The 19,524-nt window shown below is 46.8% G+C and overlaps 1 protein-coding gene across 1 annotated transcript in view; it reads left to right on the top strand.

Annotated features, from left to right (window-relative positions):
• The window catches only part of DOK5 (docking protein 5), a 152,855-nt gene extending 135,944 nt beyond the window's left edge, over positions 1–16,911 (top strand). The window contains exons 7-8 of the mRNA XM_043553638.1: positions 8,742–8,862; positions 16,427–16,911. Of these exons, the coding sequence (XP_043409573.1) occupies positions 8,742–8,862; positions 16,427–16,491 (186 nt within the window). The 3' untranslated portion in view covers positions 16,492–16,911. The remainder of the gene's footprint in view (positions 1–8,741; positions 8,863–16,426) is intronic.
• The last annotated feature ends 2,613 nt before the right edge of the window (positions 16,912–19,524 follow it).

The following is a 19,524-nucleotide window of genomic DNA, read 5'->3' as shown; positions in this document are numbered from 1 at the left end:
CAAGAAGGCGTCGTAGTTCGCGAAGGCGGAGAATGTCAATGAACACGGAGGGTAGCGTGAACAGGGCTGAGCACTGAGCGGGATAAAAGAGACACTGAGGTTCAGTTTTACTTTTTCTCTCTCGAGTTGTCCCTCTGACTCCACTTTGCCCACACTTTGTGCTTAAAATACCCATAGAAAGTAAGCCGGTTTGTGTATACTTGAACCGAGGGTGTTATCAGAACCGTGTGAGCTCTGGGAGTCTGTCAGGCCGAGCAGACGGTCTGGCGCAGAGGTAGCTCTGACTCACAGCTGAATCTCATTGTCAAAACTGGTGTTCCGGTTCCGTCCCTTCGGGGACCAGGTTCGGTAGGTGGAAAGTGGCGAAATGATTTGCATCTGCAGCGTTGCTAGTGGAAAACTGCTCCAGTTACTGTCAGAAGCAACCCGGTGCAGGTGGAAGAGCCCGGGGAGGTTGGGAGGAGTCCTCGAAGCGCCAGCCTGCCGTTGTGATGACGCAGGCCTGTTTGCGAACGGCTCCAGACAGATGTCACGGACGCGGCATCTGGTGCTTATGGTCCACCCCGGAGCACGTAGATACGTCCTGTCATGCTGTTCCATTTCGAGCCACACGGTGCTCTGCTGTAAAACGGACTCCAGAGAAGGGCGATATGGCGGAGCGTCTCGGCTGGCACCCACCGCTGCTCTGTGCTGTGGTTCTCACCCTCGGAAAAGAGGTGCACAGAGCCACAGGTCTTGGGCCAAACCACATGAAGAATACGGAAACCAAAACTGGGGTTGATGGCGTGGAGGACAGGGTTTTTTTTGAGGGGGGGTGTTTGTTTTTCTCACTGAGAAGCTATAAATAGCGACCATTAGAATTGTTTCTCTCCCTAGAGGGTTGATATGATTTGCCCATCATTATGAGGGAAGGGCCTTGGCCATCAGCATTTCCCTCCCTGTGAGCGTCGCAGGGGGGATTTTAAAAGGACCTGTCTGGGTTGTTGACCATGATATGATGGGGGACGGTGCTTGGGCTGTTTGTCACTCAAGTTTAAATGTCGCTTCCCCTGGGACTGATTGGCCAGAAGTAGCCACCCACTAACTTATGATATCATGCCTTTTTTTTAGAGCGAGAGAGAGAGCGAGCACAAGCAGAGGAGAGGGGCAGAGAGAGAGGGAGAGAATCACAAGCAGGCTCCACGCTGAGATCAGAGCCTGACACGGGGCTCGATCCCACAACCTGAGGGATCACGACCTGAGCTGAAATTAAGAGTCAGACGCTCAACCAACTGAGCTACCCAGGTGCCCCAATCATGCATTTTTTTTTTAATAATCTGCATAGCACATACTACTATCTGATTTTATTGTTGTGATGACAGCTTACAGAGATACAATTCACATACCATACAATACCCCCTTTCAACTACACAATTTCATGGTCCCAATATATTCATGGAGTTGTATCCGTCACCACAATCAACTCCGGAATATTTTCATCACCCCCAAAGGAAACCCGCCACCTCTAGCCATCCCCTGCACAGCTGTAGGCAACCACTAATTTATTTTCTCTTTCTCTCTGGACTTGCCTGTTCTGGACATTTCACGTAAATGAACTCATACAATATATGGCCTTTTGCAACTGGCTTTATTCCCCCGGTTTCCTGTTTTCAGGTTCATCCATGTGGTAGCAGGTACCAGGACCTCGTTCTTTCTCGTGGCAGTCTGATGGTGTTTTTTGTGTTTCATTTCTTCGTCTCATTAAAAGCAAAGTTCTATGAGAAAGGACACCCTGAGGCTCAAACAAGAGGAGGATGTGTCCCATATCACAGGGTCCCTGCGGAGCCCAGCCTGAACTGGAGCACCCTCTCTGACTCCACGGCCCTTCTCTGTTCCCGGCAACACAGTGCTTTTGTGCCTTCGAAAGCCGATCGGTTACCACTGTTGATTGGCTGAGTGTTTCCGGCCACTGGACAGCATCAGCACTGTTAGGCTGGGGCAGGAGAGACCCCTGTGCATCCCTGCTGTTGAGGGAGAAAGTTCGAGTTGTTGAAGTATAAGAGGGCATTTGCTTGACTTTCCCGAAGCCTGACTTTCTTCCCTGGTGGGATCTTGAGCTAACACTGCTAATAGAATGAATAAATGTGTAGAGCTGAACTCCCCTGCTGCTGGACTATCCTGGCCAATTGTGCATCTGCACATAGGCAGGTCTTTCCCCGAGGCCTTGCTTCTGCTCGTCACTTGAATAGCAAAGTGGCAGGAAGCAGAGTCTTATTACCACGTCCCCCACAGCCAGTGAAAGCCGTGTTAATTTAACCTGGACCTGGGGCTTCAGCAGGCAGCCTTGGGCTAACAGTGCTTCTCATATCCTGGGTTGATTCGGATTGCTTTCGGAGAACCAGTCCCTGCTTCCTGGGCAAAAGCGGGGTTCGTGCGTCCATCCATCCATCCGTCCGTCCACCCACTCGTTCATCCACTCATTCATCCATTCTGTATTTGTGAAGCTGCTGGAGGCCTCCGTGAGATGCTGGGGGTACGGAGCTAAAATACTTACCACCTTCCAGGAGTTTACAGTCTACAGTAGAGGTGGGTAGTCGAGCAGCTATCAACAAAACAATGAAATGCTGGAAATCAGAGCAGATCATGAGATGTCTGGAGGGAGCACTTGATGCCGTTAAGGGAGAAGAGATGTCAGGAAAATGTTGAGGGTCCCTGAGCTGACTCCTGAAGGCAAGGTAGGCACGAACCAGGTGAGAGAAGTGAGGAGATGAGGCACACACACACCACATGCAGCCCGTTTGTCCTCGGGCCCTCCTTTCACGCTTGGGGTCGGACTCGCTCACGTGCGGGCAAACATTTAATAACACGTGCACGCGTGGGTGCACAGAATTGGGAAGTGACACACAGAAGCGTACTATTTTAGCGTGTCTCCCAAGTGGATGTAACAGTCTCAGATAACCTCAGATCACAGATGACAGTAAAGTAATCAGGAAGTGGTGGGTTTTCAGTCACACCTGTGTTACGACTCGAATAACGTGTATACACTTGTAGATGTGATTTATATCTAATTTATTTCACTGTAAGGTTATGTAATGTAATTCTTACTGATGGCTGTATTTAACGGCCAGCTCTCAAAATGCCTGAAAATGCACGAGTTGGCTTTTGCAAGCTGGTTCGAGTCAGCCCTACCGCATCACGGATTGGACCCATTCTTTCCATCTGCAAGTGTTTACCCAGCATCCACTGTTAACCTTGTTTACCAGGCGCTGTTCTGAGAGCTGAGAGTACATCAGTGAACAAAACAAATGACAAAATTCTCTCCTGGTTCTAAAATTCTGGTTTTTAACCGTTATTTTTTTTTTTTTAAAGTTTATTTATTTTGAGAGAGAGAGCGCGGGGGAGGAGCAGAGAGAGAAGGAGAGAGAGAATCCCAAGCAGGCTCCACACTGTCTGCGCAGAGTCCGTTGTGGGGCTCAGTCCCACAACCGTGAGATCCTGACCTGAGCCAGAATCAAGAGTAGGATGCTTAACTGGCTGAGTCCCCCAGGCGCCCCTAGCCACTGATCTTCTAACGAGTCTTGGGTGTATACACACCCTGCCTTCTTCAAGCTGTACGAATGACTGCCTTGCACTGACCACATGCATTGTTCCCTGTGCATGGGGCGTATCTGCTATCGTGGCAGACATCCAGGCCTCTCAAGAGCCTAACATTTAGAAGCAGCAGCTAAGGATGCCTAGTGTGACTTCAGACATCCTTCAGCCCTTCTGTGGACTGAGGTAGTCTGGGAGATGTACTAAGAATGCAGTGAATCTCAGTGACCCGGGGGAGATTACTGGGGATTAGATTGTGTGGGTGGTAGCTCCCCGAGGAATTCCTCTCTGACTGCTTCCTGTGGGCACTCCCGCTGCTCAGAATTTTTTTTTTAATTTTTATTTATTTTAGAGAGAGAGAGAGAGAGACAGAGCACGAGTGGGGGAGGGGCAGAGAGAGAGGGACACACAGAATCTGAAACAGGCTCCAGGCTCCGAGCTGTCAGCACAGAGCCCGACGCGGGGCTCGAACCCACAGACCACGAGATCATGACCTGAGCCAAAGTCGGATGCTTAACCGACTGAGCCACCCAGACGCCCCTAAAATTTTTTTGTTTATTTTTGAGAGAGAGGGAGACAGAGTGTGAGCAGGGGAGGGACAGAGAGAGAGGGACACACAGAATCGGAAGCAGGCTCCAGGCTCTGAGCTGTCAGCACCGAGCCTGACGCAGGGCTCGAAATCACGAACCATGAGATCATGACCTCAGCCGAAGTCAGACGCTTAACCAACTGAGCCACCCAGGCACCCCTACCTGCTGCTCAGATTTTTATGCCCCTTTCTTTCCTTTCTCAGACGTCCTCTGTCTTAGCCCTTATTGTAATGTCTTGGACAAAAATTCCTTGAGATTATAGACTGTGCCTTAAAATCAACAAGTATTTGTTGACAAGCTGAATAAATGTACTTTCCATTTATTGATCAGGCGGCCAAACCTCGTAAGCTCTGGAAAAATCAGACAGACGTTTATGAGCACATGTAAAGGCTGTTCCCCATTTTGGCAGCCGTGGTTTTAAGAGGCAGTTGGAATTTAACTAACCTTGAACTTGAATGAAGAACAAATAGGTGCCTGTCAGAAGGTCCTGAGAGATGGAGATTCAGGTCCTGGGAAGCAGGTACTGGCTGCTACCTTGCTGTGTGAGCCCGGGTCTTAGTGTTTTGGCTTGTGAACACAGACTGGGCTAGATATTCCTGTGCTTTGATATTCCTCGACTGTATTAAATTTTCCTAATAGTTGCAGGATGCAAAATGGATGATTTGGATAATTTTTTTAATAAAGAGTTCAAGGATACCTATTTAATGGAAAAGCGGGAACAAGACCGTCAGATACGGTATCCGGTTCTACTTAAAGCACCATTTCTGTATCCACGGTGAGCTCAGATGCATTTGATAAACTGGAGAATGATTCATTCTAATATCAAAGTGTATTGGTACAAAAAACACTTTTTTTCTAGGCAAGGAAAGCCCAGAACAGCAGGAGTGGTATTGTAACCTTTAACGGGAAAGGGGGAGAGCCCTCAATAAACTACTGCACAGACACAGCCTCGTCCAGCTACGATGTAAGAAGATAAGAAATGAGCAGAGGTGGGGGGCCCCTGGGCGGCTCAGTCGGTTAAGCATCCGACTCTTGATTTCGGCTCAGGTCATGATCTCGCGGTACCTGGGTTTGAGTCCTGCATCAGGCTCTGCACTGTCAGTGTGGAGCCTGCTTGGGATTCTCTCTCTCTCCCCCTTCCCTCTCACTCCCTCCCCCCCCTCCCCTGCTCATGCACTCTTGCTCTCTCTCTCTCTCTCTGAAAGTAAATAAACATAAAAGAAAAGAAAAGAAAAGAAAAGAAAAGAAAGAAAGAAAGAAAGAAAGAAAGAAAGAAAGAAAGAAAAAAGAAACGAGCAGAGGCACCGAAGGCTCCAGGCAGAGAGGTGCGTCCCCACCTTGCCATATGTCTTGTTCACGTGGCCACACGTCCAGCCACGTCCACCTTTTGGGTAGAGCCTGCGTTCCATCTCTGTAGCCCAGCCTTCTGAATACAACATTTCTAACCAAATGTTTTTCCTTGTTTCTTTAATAACCCTTACGTGGCCTCCAGCCTCCAAGCTGCCTCTCGGAGTAGCGAGGACTCTGGTTCGAAAACGGCAGGACGTTTTGAGGGATCTTCGCATAAACCGATTTTCCTAGCAGTTTTGCAGATGGGGAGGTTTTTCCAGAAACATCCATGTTACGCTATAGAGGAAATAGCTATACTTTAAATTTTTATGCCTCGGGGTAATTTTTTTTTTTCTTCTTACTGTGAAACTACTATGATTTTTGTAAAAGGAAAACATCAAACTGTATAAAAGTTTGAAAAAAAAAAGGAAACGAATACAATCATTCTCTCCAGACACTTGAAACGACCCAATTTTAACTCCTCCAAAAATGTAGTGCTGTACATATCCACCTGCCGTACATATGAGCATCCATTCATGCCCCCTGCACTGGGTGTTGAGATCAAGGCTCAGCATACCTTGCAGCAGTAAGGAATGAGGGCAGGAACTTTCCTGATAGACATATCACCAAATGACTTCTCCCCTTAAAGAACTGCATTGTTAAATAAGACATTTTTTTTTCATCTTTTTTCTCCGGAGACCATTGAAAATGCCCCTTTCATAAACCATGGTAATCTTTCAGAGGGTTGAGGAAGAAATAGAAAGCCAGGCTTTGTAATGTTCTCCATGAAACATGATGTTGGTGTCATTGCATTCTTGTTCCTAGATAAGCTTTCTAAAAATATAGTCAAATCATGCTGCCTGCGGAAGTATATTCACAGTACTGTAGTCAATAATTTGAAGCGACAGAATTTTCCCAAATGTTTCCTTCATATTACATTTTTTATAATATCAACTGTGATCTCTTTTTATTAGGAAAAATCCAGTAATCAGTACCTTGGGTCTTTTCCTCCCTTTATTTATGTATTTTTTTTTCATTCCATGTAAATGAGGTTGAATGTCACCAGCAGTCACTTATCAATAGGTTTCTGCTTGCTTTTGGCTCTTGCTCGTAAGCTTTGAGACGTCCACGTGTACAGAAATAGAGAAACCACCACACTAGAACTTTTCTCTCAGCTTTTTTCTCGGCTCTTTGCCCTTTTGGTCTAACAGGATATGTGTAGGAAAAAACGTACCCATGAAACCTGGTGCGGTCAGAGTCTACCAGGGGACACATTTTGGTAATTGTCCTATTGTGATAGGACTGAGAATTCAATCCATGGCATGTAAATGCAGCACGTATAAATTAAATTACCTTCAGAATAAGTGGTGATAATCTCTTCTCAAGTTCAGTCTCATTGACTACAATGAGTTTTGGTCTCCAGAGTATGAAGCCTCCTCTTGCTTTCGCTTCACTGAATGGACGGACAGATGTTAGGGCTGGATGTCCCATGCTGATGAGGTGTGCAGAGTGGAGGGTTTTCTTTAAAACAAAAAAAAAATAATAATAATAATCCCTAGGGGCTGCCTGAGTGGTTCGAGCAGTTAAGCGTCTGACTCTTGATTTCGGCTCAGGTCATGATCTCACAGTTCGCGAGGGCAAGCCCCACGCTGGGCTGTGCGCTGAGAGTGCGGAGCCTGCTCGGGATGCTTTCGCTCTTCCTCTCTCTCTGCCCCTCCCTGTCTGTGTGTCTCTCTCTCAAACTAAATAGATAAGCTTAAAAAATTTTTTTGAACTCTTTAAATGGACCTTGTAATTCATAATGATAATACTACCCTCCATGTTTTCCTGTACCTGGTTTGTGCTAGGCAGGTGCCGAGCAGGTCCAGTAGGCAGGCATTTAATGTAACTGCCTCTCATATGAGCAGTTAAAATGACATGCCGCTAGAAAACAGTGGTCTGCAACTCACCGGTTCCTTCATGACACGATGTACAAATGTTCCCCTTTGAGTTGATCTCCCTTCCTCTGGTTCCCAGTTGCCTAGTACACCGTCGTGTCTCAGCTCAATTAACCAGGTCTTCAGTGGTGGAGGCTCCAGCTGCCTCCGGTTCTGCATGCTTGCAGATCATGTCCTGCCGCGTACCCTTGTGCAAATCTGTGTGTTTCTGGACACACTTATGAGACTGAGGTGGGTTATTTGATAGCCAGGCAACTCCAGGAAATCAAACATTCGAATAGTCACTTCTTCTATTAATGTGTAATAAAACTATGCGTGATTGCATTGAGACCTGGGCTGAGATGAGAGGGTGGCTGAGGACTGCCTCGCATCCCACTCCTGCTCTTCCAGCTTGTTGTCCCCGTGCACCTGTCCTCCCCCTCCACTCCTGCCCATCCCTCTGGGCCACCTTCTCTCTGAAACTTCCCTTGTAAGGTCAGTTCCCCCAGTGTGTCAGACAGGCCACCGATGACTCCCCCGGACCTGGACCAAGAGCCCCGGCTTCCCCTTTTCCTCCCTTGGTATCTGGAACAAGGTATCAGGTGCCTGGAAGCAGACAGCGTTTCGTTCTGATGCTGGGGACAGAATACCGAATTCAAATCAGCTTGAACTGAGAAGAGATAATTGGTTCCTATCACTGGGAAGTCCAGGGTTAGTTTCCAGGTTCACGTGGGGTCCGAGGTCACCCCCTTTTCCTGGCTGTCTTCCTCTGAATCAGCTCATTGGCTGGCACACTCTCTCTTCGTTATTCCAAGACAGGCTTCTTTCTGTCCTGTCTCCTGTCCTCAGCAACCTCCCAAGGAAGCCATTCATTCAACGCAACACGCATTATGGTGAACCTACCATCTGCCAGGAAACATTCTAGACCTGGGGGAGAAAGCTGTGAACAAAACAGGCAAAAACGCTTGGCTTCACCTCTATTGATGCTCTCTTTGCAAAAGTGCTGATAAATGTTCCCAGGGGTTGTGTCTTCTTGTCTTGGCTTGGGTCACCAGACCACCCCAAGAATCAATGGTGAGGTCTCCGCCGTGTAACTAGATGGATTGAGCTGAGGTGGAGGGAGGTTCCCCAGAGGAAAAGGGACACACCGTTGCCAGCAGGGTGAAGAAGCGATGCTGTTCAGTAGGCAAAAACAGTAGCTGTGGCCCCCACCGGGAAGCCCTCGCTGATTTGCCCGCCAGCTGTCCATGGTCCTGACCGCTAGCCCTCCGGCTCTCTGCCAGGTGGTTTCCAGCCCCGGGGTCGCTGACGCTCCGTTTTCTTCTCTTCGCTGCAGCTCCAGATGAAGATGAGCCAGCGGGCTGCCTCGCTGAGCACCATGGCGCCTCTGCCCCGCAGCGCCTACTGGCAGCACATCACGCGTCAGCACAGCGCGGGGCAGCTCTGCCGCCTGCAAGGTAAGCGCGGGGCCGGGGGCAGGCGGTGCATCTGGCCTCTGCGCAGGGGGCTCGGCCTGGCCGGCTGCCCGCTTCCTGCCCGAGCCGGGGCCCCCGTCGAGGCCTCACTGCTGGGCGCGTACTCTGTCACCACGCAGAGTCTTGGGCCCTCGACCCCAGAGGTCCGTGTGGGCAAGAGGGCTGGCGTCCACGCTGCGAGAGGTGGTCTAGGGTGCTGAGCGCGAACGGCATCAGCATCCCTCAGGAGCTTGGTAGCGTGCAGATTTGCAGGCTGCTCCCGGGACCTGCAGAATCGGGAGCTGTGAGGTCAGGGCCCAGCCGTCTGTGTGTCATCAAGCCCTCCAGGCGACTCTCATGAGAGCCCGAGCTTTGCAACCATGTGCTGCTGGAAAGGGACGAACCGGGGTCCAGGTCCTGGGTTCCAGTTCTGCCGGCACTCTCAGCACATGTCAACACATCCTGTCTTCCGGAAAGTGGTCTTAGAAGCAGGATACAGAATAATCCAGGGAGGGGACAACGGGAGCAATTAGGGGGGAAAAAATCAGACATTTCTTACCTTTTCAAATGTAGTTTTTATGTTTTATAGTATATAAGAATACCTGGTGCATATGGAGCTTTTTAGGTTTATTTTATTTACTTTGAGAGAGAGAGAGAGAGAGAGAGAGAGAGAACCAGTAGGGGAGGGGGAGAAAGAAGAGGAGGCAGAGGATCCAAAGAGACTCTGTGCTGACAGCAGAGAGCCCGACACGGGGTCGAACCCATGAACCATGGGATCATGACCTAAGCCGAAGTCAGACGCTTAACGACTGAGCCACCCAGGTGCCCCTGAATACTTCTAAAAAGTAAATAGGTCTATGTGGAGGGGTCCCTGCTGAAGAACTTCCCACGATGAGCTGGAAGATCCCAGAACATTGAAGGGCGTGTGCTCGACGGCACCTAGTTCGTGTGCAGAAATGGGCTGAATAAATGAATGTAAGGACGAATGAATGACCACAGAAAACAGTGGCCTCGGCCGTAAATGGCGCGGTCTGTTTCGTCATCACTCAGCCTTCCTTTTCGCCCTTCTCAGTGGCCATATCCCGAGTGCCGATGTGAGTGACTGCCCCGTCACTGTGCTTACTTTCCAGAACATACCCACAGAGAGAGGGTTGGGTTAGATCAGGTTGTCAGAAAGACCATTGTTCCCGTATCATGTTCAGAGATTTCTGCAATATTGGAATTACGTCATGAGCATTTTTCTCCTATCACACCTCTTATACTATCGCTCAATTTTATGCCATCTCTTCTACTTAAATAAATTTATTTTTGTAAAGAAAACTGTATTTTACTGCCTTCATACTATTATAGCAACTGGCTATATGTATTTTTAAAATACGATAGATAAATAGCAATTATTGAAAGTTTGAAAGAAGTATGCATAACGTACATGTACACAGAGCTATTGAATTGCTTTGGAACTTGACTTTCCCTACCCTTGCCAGGAGGATCTTTACCCAAAAAAGGATGTCTTTTTAGATTCTATGTGCCTGGATGTAAAATAGAGTCGAGAACCAAAGTGATGTAGGCTTCATAAGGAGGAAATTGGGAGGTGATCTTAGTTCTTGCGATACAGCGTGGTAATTTGAGAAGTCACTTTGCATCAAAGTTGAAGTATCTCGGGGTTTCCCTAGATGAGCGTGTTTGCAAAGATGCGCTGAGAGTGAGGACGTCCTGAACACTTGGGATGTGTTGGAAGTTTTAGTATTTATTAGTGAACATCCCAGAGCTTAAGAATCCTCGGAACATAGAACATACTCACCTTTCTATCTTTAACTAATCTAACTATCCTTGACCAAAACGAATAGTCATTCATCAGAAAGGATAAAGCCCAAGGGTCTTATCAGGACCCTGGTTGTGTAATAATACTTTAAAACATCTTTTTAGGTTAAAAGAGGATGTTGTAGATACTGTTACCCACTGTTAGTATGCTCTTAGAGTATACACGAGTATTCCGACAATGTCTGCATCTGGTTACTATGAAGAAAATGGCTTTATTTACAGGATACAGACACATTTTTTTTCAACGGCAACAAAATTTGCAAATTTACTTGCGTGCAAAAAGCCCGTATTATGGTTGGAGGGCCATGCTCTGCTCATGGGTCTGGGATGATTGTCAAAGACAAGTAATCCACTAGTTCCAAAATAATAGATAATAGTGATAATGTTACCTCTGGAAGCAGAGCAGAACAATACAAGGCATCACAGCAAAGAAAGAAGTTTGCATTCTTTGAGAAGCTCCCGTTATTTTGTATCAAAACCAGCATGCCGCAAATCCAGCAACACGTCGCAATTAAACTTGGGTTTATTCCCTTTATTATTAGGTTTATTATTAATTATCCCCATCCTCCATCACTCAAAAGTAATGAGGTATTACTGTAAAATTAGGTTCAAATTTCTTGGTATAGATTTTTCAAGGGAACCCAGGAATCGTAGTTAACAAAACAGCAATTTGAAGATAGTGATGGCATGGTTTCTAATGAAATTGATGCCAGTCATGAGAATGAATACCGCGGATTTTCTGCACACACAGTGGATTATCCAGCTTTGTATTGATAACCTACAGGGTTTTGAAGACGATAGTTAAAACTTCCGTTGTCCGCTTTTTGTTACATAGTATGATCTTCCCTGAACACACACATTTCCGTTTGAGTTCTTGCAGTTTTCCTGTGTGGCGTACTTGGTGAAATATCCTGCTATCTTATACTATCTGTGTGGGTGAAAGTGGCATTGCAATGCTTCAGAATTATTTGGGGCTTTTTGGCTTTGTGTTTTTGTAACAGTTACTCGAGCAGCCTGTTTGCTTTCACATACTTCCATTACACGTGTTTTGTTTTGATACTTCGTTTGTACCAATGTTCGCTGAGAGATTTCTTCGCCTGCGGGTTCTGTGTCAATGTGTCTATTTTGTCTTTGAGTCACCACTACTCTCTGAGATACAGTACCAACATATGGTCTCTGTGTAGTGTGGGACTCAGTTTACCAGTAATGTGTTACCTTAAATTGTTTTTTCTCTCAGACTGCCTAAAATTGATCTTGCTTCTCCAAGGTGGTCAGTTACGTGAAAAATAGGATGAGTTCATCTATCGTTTCACCTCTTCCTCCCATCTTCCTCCTTCCCTTTCTCCCACCCCTGGATTAAAGCTGAAACTGGGGAAAAAAAAATCATGACACCATTACCCTGTTGCCTGAGGTTACATGGCACATCATTTCTTCTTGTTTTGATGGTTCTTATGAGCTGTGATTCCTCTGGCCGGCTCATTTGCCTGGACATATGTCAGGATGACTTTTCCTGTGGTCTGGAGGTCAGTCTTGGAAAGCACCTAGACCCTTATGGGAGAATTTGCCCCTCAGGTTGGAGAAATTGCGATTTCCTCTCCGAATTTAGTCCTACAGAGCCACCTGCTGGTTGGTTTTGGAATTGTTCTCTTATCCTTGCTGTCTTAGGTGGGGAAGAGGTGCTGACTTTGACCCATGCTGGGCGTATGAAGCCATATTTAATCCACTGTCACTGCTTCTCCTGCCCCATTTCTAATTTTCACATAGAAATTCCCTTCTAGGGTTGAGCATGTCCAAAATCAACATGTAAAAGAGGTTTATCATGAACACTGGAAGAAATTTAAGAAAGAGAAGCGTTCAGCAAGTTGAACGCTGGGTGCGCAGGATTCTTTCAGGAGCGCGTCGCATAACAGAACCACAGAGTGGTGTTTTCCCAATTGTGGTCTGCGGAGTGCTCACCCGGGTGGAGATGGCCCTTTCCCAAACTAGTGCTGTGGTCCAGTAAGTTTGGGGAAAATGCTACATGTTCAGGGACATTCTCCTTTTTTAGAGATTAAGAATGCCAGTCACTGTTTTCAAGATTTTGAGATGTCCTGCCACGAAGAGTCTGTTTAATCTTGTTGAAACCAGGGCTCGGCAAACTTATTTGAACGTGAAACCTCTTCTCTCCTTTTTTATGTAAGCGAACATTAACATACCACCAGTCAAGTGCTAGATTTGTTCCTCACAAGGCAGACGCGACATACTGAATGAGTATTTTTTTATAAAGATACCCTTTCTTGAAGGCCTGCTGTATTGAAGGCTTTGCACTGAGTTCTTATCATACACGATCTCAGTCCTTAAAACAGCCATGCGAGAGTGTATTATTCTCGTCTGCAACTAAGCAACTAAGAATTTGAAGGGTTAGTAGTGGGGTCCAAGGTCACCCAACTGGTAAGTGAGGTCTTTGTTTCTCTATTCATTCACCCACTCACTCTCTCGTTCAGTCGGTGAGTGTTCTTGGAGCATCGGCTCTATGCCAAGCACTGTGCTAGGGGACGGGGACACACAGGCTGCTAGACAGGCATGCTTCTGCCCTCCTAAAGCCGAAAGCCTAACGGAGTCACGGGCAATAATTACACAAATGTATTTAATATCAGATTTGGTCACATTGAAAAGAAATGTTATCTGTCATGGAGAGCGGTGAAGCAGGGTTACTGGTCTGGGAACGATCAGAAGACAAGAGGGGCTTCTTTAGGTAGGGCATCTGTCACAGGGGCCTGTAGCATTACCTCGAGACCTGCAGTCTGAGGAAAAGCAGCCATTCTGCAGTCCCGGGAAAAGATTCTCCATAGGGAGTTCAGCAAGTGCAAAGGTCCTGAGACAGAAATGAGCCGGGGCAGAGACCAAAATGGAAGCGGCGTGGCTGGTGCCTAAGGGGCGGTAGGAGACAGCAGGTGAATCAGCTTCCGTGGGTGCCCTTCACCTCAAAGTTACCCTCCTGGGAATCTTTAGCCTCACTCCAGAGGGGCTCCGTGACTAAATATCTCCTGAATCCCTTTGCTGCAATTGCCTTGAACGATAGCATCACTTGTTTAAAACCAAGAAAAAAATAGGCATGCAACTCACTTATCAGATTTGACTTTCGGTTATTTCAGGAAGTCACAGATTGGCACCAAATGTTTGCGTCACACCCTACCGGGCATCTGGCATGTTGCCTCATCTGGTTCTCCCGGCAGCAGTTTGATTTGGCAAGAGCCAAACGGAGGACAGTGTTCACCATTTCAGTCACCACGGAACCCGAGACCCTTAGAGGCCAAGTACTTGCTTAAGATCGCGTGGCTAGTGGAGGGAGGGACTGGCATTAAAGCTCCTTTCTTTTTTCGTATATTCTTACCGGGAGAAGAAATCCTGCCGCCATGACCGTTTCCAAGGCACATACCATACGATGGAAACAGGTCGTCCAGAGGATTGATTCCAGCCCGTGCGATTTACCTATTTAAGGATGTAGGTTCCCAGAGCAAGTGGCAAGTCAGCATTGTTTTTTTCCATCTTAATTCTAACGTAGTCACATACGTGGTATGTGCATCGGTTAAGAAAAGGTAGATTAATATCTGAACACGTGTCAAAAGGCAACAAATAAATGAAGGTCTCGAACTCTCATGTCTCTCTGGGCCAGGGAGGACGTGCAAACAGCGGGACAGGGCACAGGTGGGTGTGGGTTGGTCCCTGGTGAATCACAGGGACCCTGGGGCAGAAGATGGGCCCGGTGTGTTTTCCAGTTTTCCAGGAGAACAGAGAAATCGGCACCTTTGCAGAACTTTTGAGGTTATTTGAATAGTGACGGTCAATTCCCAATGTGTTATGACCTGTGCAGGCCAGAGAACATGGGCCCAGATGGGGTCTGCAGGCCGGTACCAGCTCATGATCTTTGTGTGAACTGCAAAAATGTGGGACAGGTGACTCCACCACCTGCCTTTCAAACCAGCGTTCAATTAGCCAGCGCGATAGAACCTGCAGGGGTTTCACTACAATCTGACCCCAGGTGAACACTCTGAGTCCTTTTATTCAAACCTTTAGAGCCTAAGGAGCCACAGATTAAGGTTCGGGAAGGCTTTGTACTTGATTTGGGTTTTGCATTGATACTGTCTGTGCACTGTCTGCTTCCCTTGGGAATTTTTATCAAACTGTGACAAAGACGTACCAGGATGTTCACCTGTCACACTCAAACTCACTGAGTAATCTCTGCACCCGACATGGGGCTTGAACTCATGACCCCGAGATCAAGAGTCCGATATTCCACCGACTGAGCCAGCGAGGTGAGCCTGTAGCGTCCAAACTCATCAGCAGTTTCTCTATGTGACAGCGTGCGCACACGTGTGTACTGGAAAGAAAATAGAATCTGTGTTCAAAATGGTCAGGAGGTTGGAAGAAACGATCTCTTGGGACTTGGGATGTTCTAATATTCAAGCTGCTCTGATAATAACCACTGCTGTTGTGTACCAGTGACTGTATGACTATAGATTTCCTTGCGGTCCTGATTTGAGGCTTGCAAATATCTGAGTCCATGACTTATGTCCGAAAGGTTCTGACTAGGTCCGACGGAGGTCGGGGCCATTGTGACAATGCTCTGGAGGGCACACTCAGCCATGTGCCACATAAACCTTTTTGCTTGGCACAGTATTTGAAAACAGCATTGTTTTAGGGGCCCCGGGATGGCTCAGTCAGTGAAGCGTGTGACTTCAGCTCAGGTCAGGATCTCGCGGTTGGTGAGTTCGAGCCCCGCGTCGGGCTCTGTGCTGACAGCTCGGAGCCTGGAGCCTGCTTCAGGTTCTGCGTCTCCCTCTCCAGCGGGGCATGGGTGCTCCATGTAGCCGCAGTCCTGTTGCTGTGTGGCCCGGGCTGGACCCGGGCTCTGCTCCTGCTCAGAGCTGCTCCATACCAGCAGCGTGAATTTCGCAGCTTGTGGTAAAACCTCTAGCCAGCAGATGGCAGTGAAACCTCTCGTTTGTATAAAATCAAGCGCCCCGTCCAAGGGGACTGGCAGACGGGTGGCCTGCCGGCCAAACCACCAGGTCTGCTGTCTGTTGTCGTTAACGAAGTTTTGCGGGACATCCGTGCCCATTTGTCACGTATTCACCGGGTCGCTTTTGTTGAGTAGCCGCAGTGAGACCATACGGTCTGCAAAATCTGAAATATCTAGTATCTGGCCCTTTATAGAGAAAGTTGGCCAGCCCCTGCCGTAGGTCACAAAGGCTGCTGACAGTGGCCCTTGGAGCTGCCTTCCTGACTTCTTCACTTTTCTTGGTTTGGAACCTACACCTGAAATAATAAAGCCTGTGTGGATTTTAGGGAGTCCTCCTGATAAAAAAATTTCCTAAGTATCAATATAATATTGCCTTATTTCTGATCAGGTTTCCAAAGAGTGCCTACACAAAAGATTTCCTAGTCCTATGATTCTTCTCATTTCCTTTAAATACCCCGAATATAGGGGTTGATGAAAAATTTTAAAGATTAAGGAGGAATGTCACCGCAGGCGGTCTGATCACAGCTCAGTGCAAAGACCACATGCAAATGATATGGTAATCATGAAGTCTCTCCTGACTCTTATTTGCATATCACTGTGCGTGGCCTCTGGAGAAAAAAGTCCTGTGTTGCATATCACTTGCTTCTGTCATATAGAAACTTGTCGCTAGCTAATTTGATCGGGGGCTTTCTTGAAATGTAACTGCCGTTTTTAAATTCTTTTTTTTTTTTTTTTTTGGAAAAGATGTTGCCAGCCCTCTGAAGCTTCATCGAACAGAGACTTTTCCTGCCTACCGATCTGAGCACTGACACGAGCTGCCCAGAGTGGTTGTGGGACGCACCTGGGATGTGTCAGCCACCGCAGATCCTCGAGGCGGCAGGATGACAGCGAGGGAAACCACGAAGGAAAGAATCTGAAAGTCCCCGGCTGATCGTGTGGTCATTGGGAAACGGCAATGCAATATTTGTCCTTTTCTTTCTTTCTTTTTTCTTTTTTTAAAAAATCGTAGCGTGATTGAAACATGCTCTATAGATTTCGACTTCTCTTGCCCCCTTTTACAGCTGGACAGAAAGGAGTCAATGCCGCAAAATGATTTTCTATCGTAGGTACTGTGTCCCTTCCACTTCCTCTGAATCTGTCCTTTTGTGGATTCTTGTGATTTCCCTTCTGAGTGTTTCAGTTGTATGACAGTCGGTACTGACAATAAAATGGCTCTTCATTATTTGTTATTTGCTGATACCGTATTTCCTCACTTATTAAGGCTACGGCTCCGGTTAACTACTGGAAGTTATTTTTTATTATATTACCGACACGTGAAATCAGCGCTTTGACCTGACTCTTACCTGTGAGGTTAAGAAATCTCTTCAAAGGGCCCTTTAGCATTCTCTACGGCGTTATAATGTTGCTCTCGCGTGATCTTCCTCCAGTCACCCACCTCCGTTTTTCAAAAGCCTTTGTTTTATTTGGAGTACCTTCATAAAACATTTTAAAATAAAAGAACATTCTTCACCCCCTATGTTCTTTGGATTCTGGCTACTTGGTTTTCTCTTATGTTTCCAGTGTTTATGAAGGTATGTGAATCTCTTCCTTACGAGCCATGAGCGTGGCCTGGCATTGCATTTGACGTCTGTGCAACCGTTTACACGTTTGCCCACTCATTCACGAAGCTGGTCTGCACTGAGCACCTTCCAGTTCCAGATGCTGTGCTAGATAGAATCCAGGGGTGCGGGGATAAAGAGATATGCGGGCCCTGTCACCAAGGACTTCGAGTGCATAGGAGTATGACAAGGAAATAAAGTTGCAGTTGTAACACAGAGTGACATCTGCTAAATGGGTCCCCAGTGGGCCATGTGCCTCTGAAGAGACGGTCATTCTAGTCCCCAGGCTTTCCCCCTGGGAGCTTCCAGGTGGGAATTAAATCCCGGGAGCTCCCGAGGCTGGAATGGCTATGACTGCATGGGAAGCGGGGTTCTGTGTATCTGGGTCACCACTCTGTCGTCAGTAGTGTTCCCTGATGGAGTGTAGGGCATCGATTAAGTTTGATACACAATGACTGTTCTTTTAGTGTAAGTATATCCAAAACGTTGCATGAGATGTCATTACACTAAAAATGGCTCATTGCATATCTCAGACTGAAATTTGTTGGGATGGTCCGAATTTTTCTGTGCTAAATCTGGCAATCCTGTTTCCCAGGCAGGAGAACGGTGCCTTGCACACAGCTCATGCTTGAGAAATATGTGATGATTGACTGGGTGGTTGAATAAACTGCTATCCTGGGGATAGGATTCTTTCTACGAGGGGAGGCAAGTTATTATCGATTGTGTACTTTCTCAGTGCCAGGTACTGAGGTAGGCCCTGCTAGAATTATTATTTTCCCTGGAAAATCCTATCCTGTATTTTCTAGGGAAAGATGTGAATTTTACTCAACACCAAGCAAGGGCCAGAAAAAGATTCACCTTCATTTGTGCTTCCTCCGAAATGTGCATAATTTCCCAAAATGGGAGATTGACCAGTGAAACCCCAAAGGCCCTGCTAACATGCAAGTTTGCCGAGCTAGATTCCCAGTTGGATCTGAGTTAGTTGGGATCTCCAAGGACACTGCCGGTTAGGATGTGTTTGTCTCAGAGGTGGGGAAACACTGGGAGGGGGAGGAGGGTTAAATTCAGCCGAGGATTACTTAGTGGGTTAGGGACACGTACGTGACTTCGTGCTTTGTTGGGGTGCGTGTGTGTTCTGTGTTGTGTGTGGCTGCCTTTCCCATTGCGTCAGCTCATCTGCCTTCTCCCAGGTAGATTCCTATTCATCTTTTTAAAATTTGGTTCGCCACACACATTTGAGCGTTCCCTCACCGTTTGTTGTCCTTACTCTAGCTGGCTTTTGTTTTATTTTCCTTTTCTCCCAAAACTGTCTCGTAAGAAGTTCTCCCTGGTTCCCAAGGTCTCGGCTGCCAACATGGGGGCTTAAGTGGAAGAAGGAGATAAAAGGAACGGAGTTAAATAATTATAATTTTAATGAAGTCAGAGTTCCTGGAGCACGTCTAAAGCTAATGAGTGTGTACAGAAATGTTGCTGAACGTAGTCAACTAAAAATCAGAACCTCCTTTAGGACTTAATTTGTTTTTCTTTTTTTAGAGAAAGAGTGCAAGTGGAGAGAGGGGCAGAGGGAGAGAGAGAATCTTAAATAGGCTCCACACGCAGCGTGGAGCCCCCCAAGTGGGACTCGATCCCACGACCCTGGGACCATGATGTGAGCCAAAATCGAGAGACGAACATTCAACTGACTGAGCCAGCCAGGAGCCCCTAGGACTTTTGGAAAATGAAACATATTGACAAAAAGAAAAAAGAGAGAGAGAGTTCTGTTAGGTTATCCTAATGCTTATTTATTGTCAAGCACTATTATTCTAAGTGCTTTACTTGTATTCTCTTATTTAATCTCCACAACAGGTCCATGAGGTAAGTATAATTTTTGTCCCCATTTTATAGATGGAGAAACTGAGTCTTAAGGAGCCTGAGTCATCTAAATAATATGCCCAAGATCTCTTAGCTTTGCTAGGAGGTGAAGAGGCATGTTAAAATTTTCAAGTTTATTTGCAAAACAGAACAAAAAATCTTTTCAAGTTAATTTGAGCAAAATTTGTTGGAATTGGGTGGCACCAAGCCAAAGGTGATTAGAGGTGCTCCAGACACAGGACCTGGCAAGAGGTTTTTATAGACAAGATGTGGAAGCAAAGCAAGGAAATTATCTGATTGACTCTAGCGTAAGTGGTTGTTTTATTTGAGAAAGCTGCTTGTGATTGGCTGTTCTTAAACATTTCATTTCCTCGGAGTCCCATGCATTGACTC

The sequence above is a fragment of the Prionailurus bengalensis genome, chromosome A3 (genome assembly GCF_016509475.1).
Source record: "Prionailurus bengalensis isolate Pbe53 chromosome A3, Fcat_Pben_1.1_paternal_pri, whole genome shotgun sequence".
NCBI classification, from domain to species: Eukaryota; Metazoa; Chordata; class Mammalia; order Carnivora; family Felidae; genus Prionailurus; species Prionailurus bengalensis.
This window is presented reverse-complemented; position numbering and strand designations above follow the sequence as displayed.